The 12,676-nt window shown below is 38.9% G+C and overlaps 1 protein-coding gene across 1 annotated transcript in view; it reads left to right on the top strand.

The window, feature by feature from the left end:
- Positions 1 to 12,676, top strand: part of LOC122747862 (protocadherin Fat 3-like) — a 773,714-nt gene that overhangs the window by 687,631 nt on the left and 73,407 nt on the right. The window contains 1 exon segment of the mRNA XM_043993670.1: positions 8,737 to 9,126. Within this exon segment, the coding sequence (XP_043849605.1) occupies positions 8,737 to 9,126 (390 nt within the window).

Raw genomic sequence — 12,676 nt, forward strand, 5'->3', positions numbered from 1 at the left:
TACATATAGTGTAATATGTATATATAATGTATGTGTATAGTATGCTTATTTATTGTCTTCCTGATAAATGTAAACTCCTTGGTAATGGGAATTGTTTCATTTTTTGTCTTTTTTGCCCACCATAGTACCTAGCACGTAGTAGAAAGTTGGTGGCCCTATGGAAAGCACATGCTCCAACACAGGTGTGTGTATAATTGAACTGAACTCTTAACAGTGCACTCTGAAATTGTAGCAATCAAGCCATGGCCCACTTCAGCCTCTAAAGTCAACCACTTAGCCTTCTTGATTGCCTTGTCGAACCCTGCCACCCTGTGCCCATAACCCATGGGCCTTAGCTCTGTCCTGTCTCTCACAATTTCAGCCATTTAATTGTATTTCTAAGAGCTCAAAAATCATTTATTTAACAATATGTTAATAGATTTTTTGCTAGGAATGAAAGACAAGTTCACTGGCCTATAGTTTTAAGAACTGGCCTTCTTTTTTAAGTTTGGACATTCACCCATCTTCAGCCTTGCAAAAACTCTCTAATTCACTCTAATTTTAGACCTCAATCCATTATACTCCCTTAATTTACAGATGAGAACATTGCAACCTTGAGAAGTTAAATGAGTTTCCCAAGGTCACGTATAAAGGAGGTGGCAGAGCAAAGACAACTAGCTCCTGACTCCCAAGTCCAGAGTGCTTGCTTCCTACAGTACAACCTACCTCCCATCTGGAAACATTAAACCTGAATCCCACCCTTCTTGGTATCAAATCCCAGGGCCAAAAAGTCATTTCCCTGGCCCCTGGCCATACCAAGGTCTCCCAGACAAATAAAGATCTACAAAGACTTCTAGGGGCAGAATCCACAGACACTCTTGGTGATCCATTCCAGTATTTAACAAATACAATATCAGGAAATTTTTGCATAGTCTCTTCCAGACCCCCTTTATAAAATGCCACTACCTATTAGTTATTTCTCTAAGCATACAAAGAGCTTAATCACTCTCCTTTTATATGATTTCGGTCCTCTGGGGTTTCCTGCCCCCACTTGCAGTAGTTAACATGCCAAAACTTCACTCAGTGAAAGCCACAATTCTCTAATATCCTGGAATTTCAGCACAGTGTGAGAAGCTAAGTGACTCTGGCCTCATTAAATTAAGCTAAAACGGCAGAGGAGAATTACATTCTAACAAAAAGACACATAATGATGGATTAATATTATACCTTGATGTAACAAATCGTGACATAGGGTGGAAGCATTAAACCAATTAGCAGTTTGTTACATTGCTTCACCTCAGAATAGAACAGAGGGTTGATGTTTTGACAAATGGCATTTGCCATAGGTCTTGTGGTGGAAAGTTTCTACCCTGGTACCATGACATGCATTAATTTAACAAAAGTAGGAACAAGCCCAGTAGATTTGGATCTGAAAGGCACCTTAAAGGAAATCAAGCCCCCAAGAAGTAAATGACTTACCCAAAGTCACACAGGAAATAACAGGGTCAGGATTCAAACCTAGAACCTGACTCCAATACAATTTCATTTGCGTTTTACCGTGATTAATGGGAAAGTTCATTTCTGATTTGCTCTAGAGTAGACAGAATATTGGATATGATACCAGGTGACCTGAGTCTAGGTTTCAACTCTAATACTGTGTTACCTTGGGCAGATCACTTCACTGCCTTAAGCATCAGTTTCCTCACCTATAAAATGGAAATAATGGCATTCCCTAAATCTGCCTCATAGGATAGTAATCACAGGAATCTTAGCACTTGCGGGGGGTGTGGTGGACCCTCAAAATCCATCTAGTCCAATCCCCTCACTTTGCAGACAAGGAAATTGAGGCCCAAGGAATTAAAGTTCCTTACCAAAGGCCAATCAGTTAACAGGCATTTAATTAAGCATCTAACTGTGTGCCAGGGACTGGAGATACAAATACAAAAATGACATGGTGTTAGCTCTCAAAGAGCTAACATTCTGATAAGGCAATACAACATGTTTACATGTAAGTAAATACAAGGTTCAGTTGGAATATATACTCAGTGTTATGGGGGAAATAGGTTAGGGGGTTTGGGTAGGGGTTAGGGTTTGGGGTTCTTAGGAATTCCTCTTTAAAGAATTACATCCACTTGCACACAAAGCTAATAGCATAAGATAATAGTTTATTTAGGGGTTGGGGAAGGGAAACCAAGAGAGAAATCCTTGGACTTCTCATGGGGAGAAGGCATGTCACAGAGCGTGGCTCTGAGATACCAATCTCCTTGAGCAGGAGACAGGCAGGTACTTTTATAGAGGTCCAATGGTGGTCCGATGAGGTGATCATCTGACTGTGGAAAGTTCCCTTATTGAGGGAGGACCATTCTCCATTTCTCTCCTCCTCAGGCCACCAAGGCAGCAGCCTCACATAATCTTATCTTCCCAGGAGTGGGGGAGACTGGAATGAAGGGGAGTGGTTCCGGAACTAGCTCAGTCCCGATCTGGTGCCACTCATCTCTTTAGGTGTGTCTGTCCTTTGGCTTGGTTTCTCAAAGAGAAGGTTCTTTGATGTACCCCAGAAAACTTCTGGGGTGCTAGGCCCATAACACTCAATGATTGGAGAAAGATGAAATTTTAACAGAAAGAACTGCCTGGTAGCAACTCAGATTCTAGATCTATGGATTTTTCCACTCTGCCATGTTGTCTTTGATTATGAGAATAGGGGGAAAAAAAGAATGTAATAGTCCTTTGTGCCTATAAAGTACTATATAAATTTAACTATAATATTCTGCTTATAAAACTAAATATATATATGTTAACACTTATATAGCACTTCTTGTATACCAGGAACTATGCTAAGCACTTTCCAATTATTATTTCATTTGATCCCCACAACAACTCTGAAAGATAAGTGCTATATTAACCCCATTTTACAGATGAGGAAATTGAGACAATTCTCTAATATAGAATTTTAGTTGTATGAGAAACTAAGTGACTTACCTCATTGAATTAAGATAAAATGGCAGGATCCCACTTCTAAGTGTCCAAGGCCAGATTTGAACTCGTCTTCCTAACTCCTGACCTGGCTCTTTATCTACTAACCCACCAAGCTAGAGAAGGAGAAAGGCATAATTGCTTTTTCATTTACTTGAAGGGCTATCCTATGGAAGAGAGATTAGACTTGTTCTATTACTAATGACTGCCTAACTTCCTTAAAATTACCAAATGATTATTTAAATTGTATTTTTAAAAGCTGAATTTTGGCAATATAATTATGCTAATAAAATTTCATTCTTGAGAGCTAGCAGTCATCAGTCATGCCGTTTAAGACTATTTTTTTCCCCTTTCCTTTCCTTAGTGTCACCTTTCTATCAATTTGGATATTCCTTCCCCTGGGATGGGTGAATGAATGTTTGAACATGTTAGGAGCAAAGTAAATGTCATGAGACTGGGGACATAGATGGAGGGAGCAAGGAGGTGGGGGCGGGGAGAGATAGAAACAGGAATGGGGAGGGATTAGTCAGATCCGTAGATTATTTGTATATTTTTCTGCCATGATTAAGGTTGGAAGGGGACCACTACTATTGCTATTTTAAATGAACAGACTCTACCCCTGGAGAATAAGTCATGTTTGTTTGTCTGATTAATGTCAGTCTCCTAAGAACTGTGATCCCCTATCAGGGTGAGCCCACTGAAACTGATAGATGTGGAGAAAGTGCTTTCTGCCTGCTGAGTCTGGGCCAAGGCCAGATGCAGGTCAGAGTTCCATCAGGAGACAATAAAGAAACAGACATCGTGGAACACATCAGATATTTTTAATTATATTTCAAGAATATTCCTGATGAAGAGAAGAGCAGACAGCCATAAAACTGCTCTCCCTTTAGGCCTCATTATTTAGAGACAGATTCAGCATGTAGATCTAACTTCTCCATCACCTCCTCCATTGCTGGTGGCCTAACCCTGACTTCCCAAGCTATGAATAAGAATTAACTCCTTTCTAAGATGCTGGGCAGGTTCTTGGGAGCAGAATTTTTTTCTATTTGTTTGTTTCTAATAAAATTCTCTCAAGGTCCCAGGAACGGCCTTAAGGAGGATGGATAAATGTTAAGAAATAGAGTAAGATGAAAAGGAATCTGGGTTTTGGGTTTTGTTGCTAATGTTCATTCGTTCAGTCATTTCAGTCATGCAACCCCATTTTGTAACCCCATTTGGGTTTTTCTTAGCAAAGGTTACTGGAGTGGTCTGCTTTCTTCAGCTCATTTTAAAGATGAAGAAACCGAGGCAAACAAGGTTAAGTGACTTGCCCCAGGTCACACAACTAGTGTTTGAGGTTGGATTTTAATTCAGGTCTTCCTGACTCCAGGCCCAGTGCTCTATCCACTGTACCACCTAGCTTCCCTTTGTTATTAATACAGCTTCCTAAAGATCTGAATGACATTGAGCAAGTATAAATAACACTTTGTTTATGCATCAGTGAAATGGGTTTAATAGTTTGCCAACAGATGTTAGATACTCAGATGAAAGGCCACTGTATGAATTTTGTTTTGTGTTGTTGTTAGTAATAGCCACATTCCAGATGGTGTGGGGTGGAAGTCACATCCATAGGGACCACATGTGATTTTAAAGCCAATGCAGTGCATTCATGTCAGTTGCTAATCTGTTCCTACAAATGCATTTTTGCTACATTGAAAGGTTCCCTGAGACCATCAAATCAGTCAAGTCAGCCCACAGGACACAGGGGGAGTTTTAGTACCCATCTAAGTTATTGTTTCTCAGTTGCATGCTTGATTTCCTTAGCAATGCACTGTATACTTGCCCCAGTAATTTATTGCAAAGAACTGAACCATGTAGCCAATCTCTAAGCAGCCCTGTGATCTGATAGGACACTACCCCCCTTACCTCCCCGACTCCTGTCTCTGTTTCTTCCCATCACTGATTCCTTATCCCTTTGCTGATAAAACCAGAGGTTGATATTTATGCTCACATTGCTGCTTTTGAAAAAGGAAAGGGGAAAAAATGATGGAACGGAAGAAAAACTCAACTGTCTGGAACTAAACCAAAAGTGAGCTCTTCAGGGCTGACCTTTTGTTGAAGTAACTTAATGCAATTTATGTCATCCTTCCAAGATACATTATTTTATTGTTTTGCTGGGAATTTTTTGCTATCAGAAAAGTGCACTTGGGGGAGAATGAAACATTAAACTCTTATTACCATTTAGTGTTTACATCCCCTTGATGAGGTAAGTGCTAGACAGAATAAACACACAAGACAGGCCCTACCCTTTAGAAGCCTGACTTAATATAGCACAAGCCCAGTGGGTCTGGCATTGGAAGCCCATCAGCTGAAAGCTACTGTAATCACTAAGGTTCTTAGCATCATGGGATCCTATATTGAGAGCATGAAGGGACCAAAAGACCATAGAGATCATCTGGTCCAACCTCCTGGCTTTATAGGTGAGGAAACAGAGGTTAAGTGATTTACCCAAGGTTACACAGGTAGTGGCAAAGCCAGTATTCAACATCTTGTCATCTGATTCCAAATCTAATGCCCTTTCCATTTCATGAGAGGTTGCTATGAAAAATCACTTACAGGATGTCTATAAAGTAATTTGTAAACTATAAAACACTAGTAATGTCAGTATATATAAATGTCAGTGGTGTTTTTTTCAAACTAAAAATAATACTTTACATTGCCCTTATCAACACACTATGACTACCTCTTAAGTAGAATTAGAGCTATGGAGTATTTAAAAAAATATGACAGTCTTTAATGCCAAACTGAAGAGTTTGCACTTGATCTAATAAATTGTCTTGTAATTTCCTAAGTATGGTGTCATCTGAATTTCTGGGAGAATAATTCAAACCCAATATTCTGGTCGTCAGAGGGAGAAAAGCATCTGGAAGACAGGAACAGAGGTTATACAATATTTTACTAATTATATTTTGGAGGGAGAAAAAAACCCATGTTGACTTGATGTACATAGGGCCAAGGTACATGAGCAAAGGAGAAGTTTAAAGCTTGGAACCTGAAAGTTGAGGAGACTAGGGAAATCACTGACAAAAATAAGAAGCCACTGACAAGCCAAGAAGAGCCACTGTGGGAAAAGTATAAGGAGGGTTGGGAAGGAAAGTGGTTTTAGACATTCTCATTTTGAGATAACAGAATAGCCAAATGGAGATGTATTATAGTCAGTCAACAAGCATTTATTTATAGGTCTCTAGAATTAAGGGGAAAACAACTAACCTGTAAAATAGAGTGAGGAGAGAAAAATTAAGAATTATTGGACTTCTTGAAAGCCATATTTTTTTTTAAAAGAGCCTGAAGATAAAATAGAATTTAAAAGGATCCACCAGTCACCTCCTGAAAAAGATTCCAAAATGAAAACTCCTACGAATATTATAGCCAAACTCCAGAGCTCCCAGGCCAACTAGAAAATATTGTCTGGGCCATTGCCACTCATCTTAACTTATGTCTTAACACTGGATTCTAATGACTCTGGAGGAGACAATAAGGCTTAATGACTTTGCACAGCTCTGCCCTCCTTAAATCCAGTTCACTCACAAGTCAGGTCATCACCATAATGATGGCATCGGTTCACTTCAGGAATGAAGGATGAACAACAACAAACAATATTGTAAGCAGCCAGAAAGAAACAATTCGAATATCGTGGTACAATAATTAGGGTAATATAAGATTTAGCAGCTTCTACATTAAAGGATCAGAGGTCTTGGAATATGATACTCCAAAGGGCAAAGGACCTAGGATTACCACCAAGAATCACCTACTTAGTAAAACTGAATATAATACATCAGGGGAAAAAATAAACATTTAATAAAATAGAGAACTTTCCAGCATTTCCAATGAAAATACTAGAGCTGAATAGAAAAAATTGGCTTTCAACTAAAAGATTCAAGAGAAGCATAAAAAAGGTAAACAAAAAAGAGAAATTATAAAGGATTCAGTAAGGTTAAACTGTTCGTATTCCTACAAGGGAAAGTGATATTTGTAATTCCTAAGAAGTTTTAAATTATTATCAGGGCAGTATACATAGACAGGGTACAGATGCAAATGGACTATGATGGGATTATATCTAAAAAAATTAAAGGGTGAAAAAGGGATCCACTGGGAGGAGGGGGAAGGGAGAGGTAGAATGGGGTAAATTATCTCACAGAAAAGAGGTGCAAAAGAGCTTTTACAGTGAAAGGGGTAAGGGGGAGGAGAAGCACTTGAACCTTACTTTCATCAGAATTGGCTCAAAGAAGGAAAAACATACAACTCAGTTGCTTAAAGAAATCTGTCTTACCTCGCAGGAAAGTAAGAGGGAAAGAGAGGGTAGATTGGGAGAGGCAGTACTCAGAAACAAAGCATTTTTGAGGAAAAATAGCAAGAAAGGAAAGAGAAAGATAAATGGGGAAAATAGGATGGAGGGAAATGCCCTGTAATCATAACTGGGGAAAATATTACAACAAGTTTCTCTGTTAAGGGCCCCATTTCTCAAATATATGGAGAATGGAGTCAAATTTATAAGAATACAAGTCATTTTCCAGTTGATAAATGGTCAAAAGTAGCAACAAGTAGTTTTCAGATGAGGAAATCAAAGCTACGTATGGTCATATGAAAAAATGCTCTAACCCAGTATTGATTAGAGAAATGCAAATTAAAACAACTCTGAGGTACCATTCACATCTATCAGATTGACTCATGACAGAAAAGGAAAATGTTCAATAAGTAGGAGGGCATGTGGGAAAATTGGGATAGTAATGTGTTGCTAGTGGAATTATGAACTGATCCAACCATTCTGGAGAACCATTTGGGACTATGCTCAGAGACCTATAAAACCACATATATACCTTTTGACTACACAATACCACTATTAGGTTTGTATCCCAGGGAGATTTTAAAAAGGGAAAGGACCTATCTGTAATATATTAATATGTGTGTGTGTGTGTGTGTGTGTGTGTGTGTGTATAATCAGCTCTTTTGTGATGTCAAAGACTTGGAAATTATGGGGATGCCCATCCCCATATGGCGGATGACAGAACAAGTTGTGGTATATGATTGTGATGGACAATATATATCATGCTATAAGAAATGATGAGCAGGATGCTTTCAGAAAAACCTAGAAAGACTTAACATGAACTGATGGAAAGTGAAGTGAACAAAGTCAGGAAAATAATGTGCACAGTAATAACAATCTTATATGATGATCTGCTATGAATGACTTGTACAATGATCCAAAGCAATTCTGAAATACTCATCATGAAAAATGCTCTCTACCTCCAAAGGAAGAACTAATGGAGTCTGAATGCAGATTGAAGCATACTTTTTTTTAACTTTTTTTTTCTTGGGGGTGGGGTTGGTTTGTTTTCTTTTACAACATAACTAATATGGAAATAAGTTTTGCATGACTCCACATGTATAACCTACATCAAATTGCTTGCCTTCTTAATGAGAGGGAAGGAAAGGGAGGAAGGGAGACAATTTGGAACTCAGAATATTAAAAATGATTGTTAACAATTGTTTTGACGTGTAATTGGGAAAAATAAAATATCAAAAAAATTAAAAATAAAGTTTCTTGTTTTTAAGGAGGAAAAGGAATGTAACAGATGGAAGTGCTTTTGCTAGATGATTTCCATTTTTCATAGTGAAGGAGGATGTTGATTGTCCATTCTAATCAAGGTTATGAGGCTAGGGATTAGGATCTGGTAGAAAGAGTGTCATTTAATATGGAATGTTGCCCACAATCATCATTTTTCTGATTTTTTGCTCCTCTCTTAGGCATCAACAGAAAAGTTGTTTATTCTCTAGCCGATTCAGCAGGAGGGTACTTTTCAGTAGATAGCTCATCAGGCATCATCATCTTGGAACAGCCACTGGATAGAGAGCTACAGTCATCCTATAACATCAGCGTGAAGGCATCAGACCAGAGCATTCTAAAGGCTCTGTCTTCCCTGGCCACGGTCACCATTACCGTTTTGGACATTAATGACAACCCTCCTGTGTTTGAAAGAAGGGACTATCTTGTTACAGTACCAGAGGACACATCCCCAGGCACAGAAGTCCTTGCAGTTTTTGCCACAAGCAAAGATATTGGCACAAATGCTGAAATTACTTATCTCATCCGGTCTGGGAATGAACGAGGGAAATTCAAGATTAACCCAAAGACAGGTGAGTAAAATAGCAAGTGAATGCCCCAAAGCTAAGCTTCTGTCAGGCAGGCCTATAAACCGGCACCAAAAATTGCTTTCTATTCATGCTATGTGGTTCTCGTCACTCCAGTTTGGGTTGTTCCCAATTGTTCTTGAAAATTACACACATGACTAAGGACCCCAAGGTTCTCCAGGAGGTGTTAGCTTCTCATCAATCAGCATTTACTACTAATCTTTGTTTCTCTCCAGTCTCTGGATGAATTTATGATATTATTTATAGCATAGGTATATGGGACAAAGGCAAAGGTTCAGAGAAGCCCTGGGTATTTATTCATCATAGTAATCTGCTTAATGACAAAACTCACCAGGTAAAGACTATAGCCAGGAAAATGGTTTTAGAGAGAATACTAATGAGCAATTGTCATAATAATCACACCTTGTGTTTTACAACATTCTCCAAAGCACTTTGGCATCTTATATTTCATTTCATTGTCCCAACAGTTCTGTGAGGTTGGACAGACATTATTGTCCCCATTTTTCAGGTAAGGCGATTGAAAACCAGAGAGGTTAATTGATTTCCCTGAAAGCACTCAGTGTGGAAGCACAGAAATAAAAGCAGCAGGTCTTGTAGCCCCCAGCTTCATGCTCTTTTCAGTAGACATATTGCCTCTGCAGAAGCTATTACTCTTCCAGCTCTCCTATTGGAAACTGGTCATTATCTCCAATTAAAATATGAGCCAGCCGCAGGAGTGATCTGTCAACTGATTTTATGCTTCCTCAATTCCACAGCATTTAGTAAGAAGGGAGGGAGAACCATATGGCCTAACCCAGCCCTTGCAAATAGTTTTCATAAACCATTAAGCCCACAGAAGTTCTATTTAGTTTGCAAAATTTGCATCACTGCCCAACACATACTTTGCCCAGTATGAACTCTTCCCATATGTCCTCAGCCTCATCCTGTTCAACATTTTTGTCAGCACCTTGGATAAAGAATCTAGAAGGCAGGCACATCCAATTCACACAAAGCTAGTGGGGGTAAAAGGGGCATATCACAAGTAGTTCAAATGACAGAATTGAATCTTCAGAACTTTCTCTTTTGATGAGAAAGAAGCACAAAAACTAACAAAACTAAAAAGATGAATATCACTAGAGAGGAATGTGAAGTCTTATGTTTACATTCAGAAATTCAATAGTACAAGGGCAAGATGGGGAAAACGACATTTACATCTGAAGAAGGGGGAGTTTTGACATGAATTCGAAGTTAATATAAGTCAACACCAAGATTCAGCCACCAAAAAACAATATGTATGGACATGGAGCAGAAGGTCTGATAGTACTTCTTAAATATAGGGGCCTTTTCTTTACAATTGGAAAGACCTGGATTATGGGCCTAACAATATGTTAATCGTCCAAGGACCAGCCTAGCTAAGAGAGGAAGTTCCTCACTAGCAGTTCTCCCTACCAATGAAATAATAGGTCAGGTCAAAAACAAAATATCACCTAATTGACTGGGAAGAGGATGAAGTTGGAGGCCACAAAAATCTAAAAATCAATCTCTTAGTTGTAGAAGGGTTATAATCTGCATCAATAGAAGCAGTGTGGTTCAGATATTATAGATCTTTGAAACAATGAAGAAGTACCCCAAAGTCTGGAGGTGACTGGAGTATTGGGTTCCATTATAAGTTGGGTTTTTTTTTTTTGTTTTTTTGTTTTGGTTTGGGTTGGGGGTTTTTTTGTTTGTTTGTTTTTTGCAAGGCAATGAAGGTTAAATGACTCGCCCAGGGTCACACAGCTAGTAAGTGTCGTGTCTTGAGTCCAGATTTGAACTCAGATCCTCCTGAATCCATGGCCAGTCCTTTATCCACTGTGCCACCTAGGTGCCCCTCTAAGTGTTATTTTTGAAAGGAACCATTGACACATCTGAGTGCTTCCAGAGAAGACTTGCCAGGATGGTCAGAGGTTAAGAGAGTTGGTGGTGATTAGCCTGGAGAAGAAAAGATTGAGATACCATAACTCTAGTAATATTCATGGTTTTCATATGGAAAAGGAATTAGATTTATTCTGTTTGCCTCCAGAAAGTGGAACTAAGACTAATGAATGGAAATTTCAAAGAGAAATGTTGACTTAATCAGGGGAAGGATTTCTTCTCAAGCAGCACTGCTCAACTGTGGAAGTGGCTGCCTTGGAAAGTAATGAGCTCCCTATCACCGGAAGTACTTAAGGAAAGGCTAGATTAACTAACTCTTGTCCAAGATCTTATGGAGGGAATTCTAGCTTGGGAAAAGGGATCAATCCAAAAAACCTCCAATAATCCTTTCAGCCCTTAATATTTCTTCCTGTAATTATCCCTGTTTTCTCAAGATGAGTAGATTTAGAGACTATGTCCATCCACCTGTAGGAAATACTCAGTTTGCCTAAAAAACACATTGCCATGACAACCATGCCAAAAATAAACCGGAGAGGCTGACCATATTACATCATTTTCTTCAACCCCGCATCTTCATTTCATTGGATAATGTAGTGGAGCCAATTTTTATTTTCATGGTGTGAGAAAATAATGGGTTTTGGAACATCCAGAGCTGCCCCCCCCCCCTGTTCAAGGTGATTATATTAAGATTGATTGAATTGAGCCAAAATAATAATAGTTAACAACAACAACAACAACAAACAACACATAAAGCATTTACACTGAAGCTTCAACTAGCTAACCTAGAGCAGGAGGTTAGTGACGTTATAAATAACATGAAAAAATACAATGACTAGGGGTCTATTTCAAAACTTAGAGTGGTTTTCTCTAAGGTAAGGCAAGGATCTGACCAGGATAATTAAGAACCACCATGGGGATGGACCCTTTTTATTTAGAAATCAGCTCTCCCACTAAAGTGTGATGAGATGAAGGCTGAGAACAGACCCCTATCACCTTCACTGCACAGTACGTGTACACACACACACACACACACACACACACACACACACACACACACACACCACCCCTCCATCACTAGAGGAATCAGTGTGTTAATCATGATAGGTTTGCAAAGGAAATACCTACAGGAAGAAGGACTATAACTAGGCCAAAAGAACCACTCTTACCAGCAATGATTCTGCATTGCAATCACCTCTTTCAGTTAAAACCCATTATTTAAAATTAAAGTGTATGGGGGGGATCTTCACACATTTAGGTATTCATTAATTTCAACTTGTTGGCCTAATGAGAATTGTATTTAAATGCCATGGGGAAATGGTTAAATATTGCTTAAATTTTGGTAGACAGTTAGGGCAGGAGACTTAATAAAGCACTAAGTGTGATAATCATCAAGGAAACTTAATTAGAGGACCAAAAAACTGTAGCATCTTTATTTACAGAGAAGAGTTATGGCTTTCATTTTATAACAGGGCCAGTATCTGTATTGCTTTATAATTGAGCTGTAGGAACCATGAAGGAATCCTAGGGCCCAACCCCCTCATGTTGCAAATGAGGAAACTGAGGCCTGAGGGTAGGGAGTGATTTGTCCAAGGTCACACAGCTAGAAAACAAAGTAGCAGGACTAAAATTCAAAATCAAGATA

Source organism: Dromiciops gliroides, chromosome 3 (genome assembly GCF_019393635.1).
Source record: "Dromiciops gliroides isolate mDroGli1 chromosome 3, mDroGli1.pri, whole genome shotgun sequence".
Taxonomy (NCBI): Eukaryota; Metazoa; Chordata; class Mammalia; order Microbiotheria; family Microbiotheriidae; genus Dromiciops; species Dromiciops gliroides.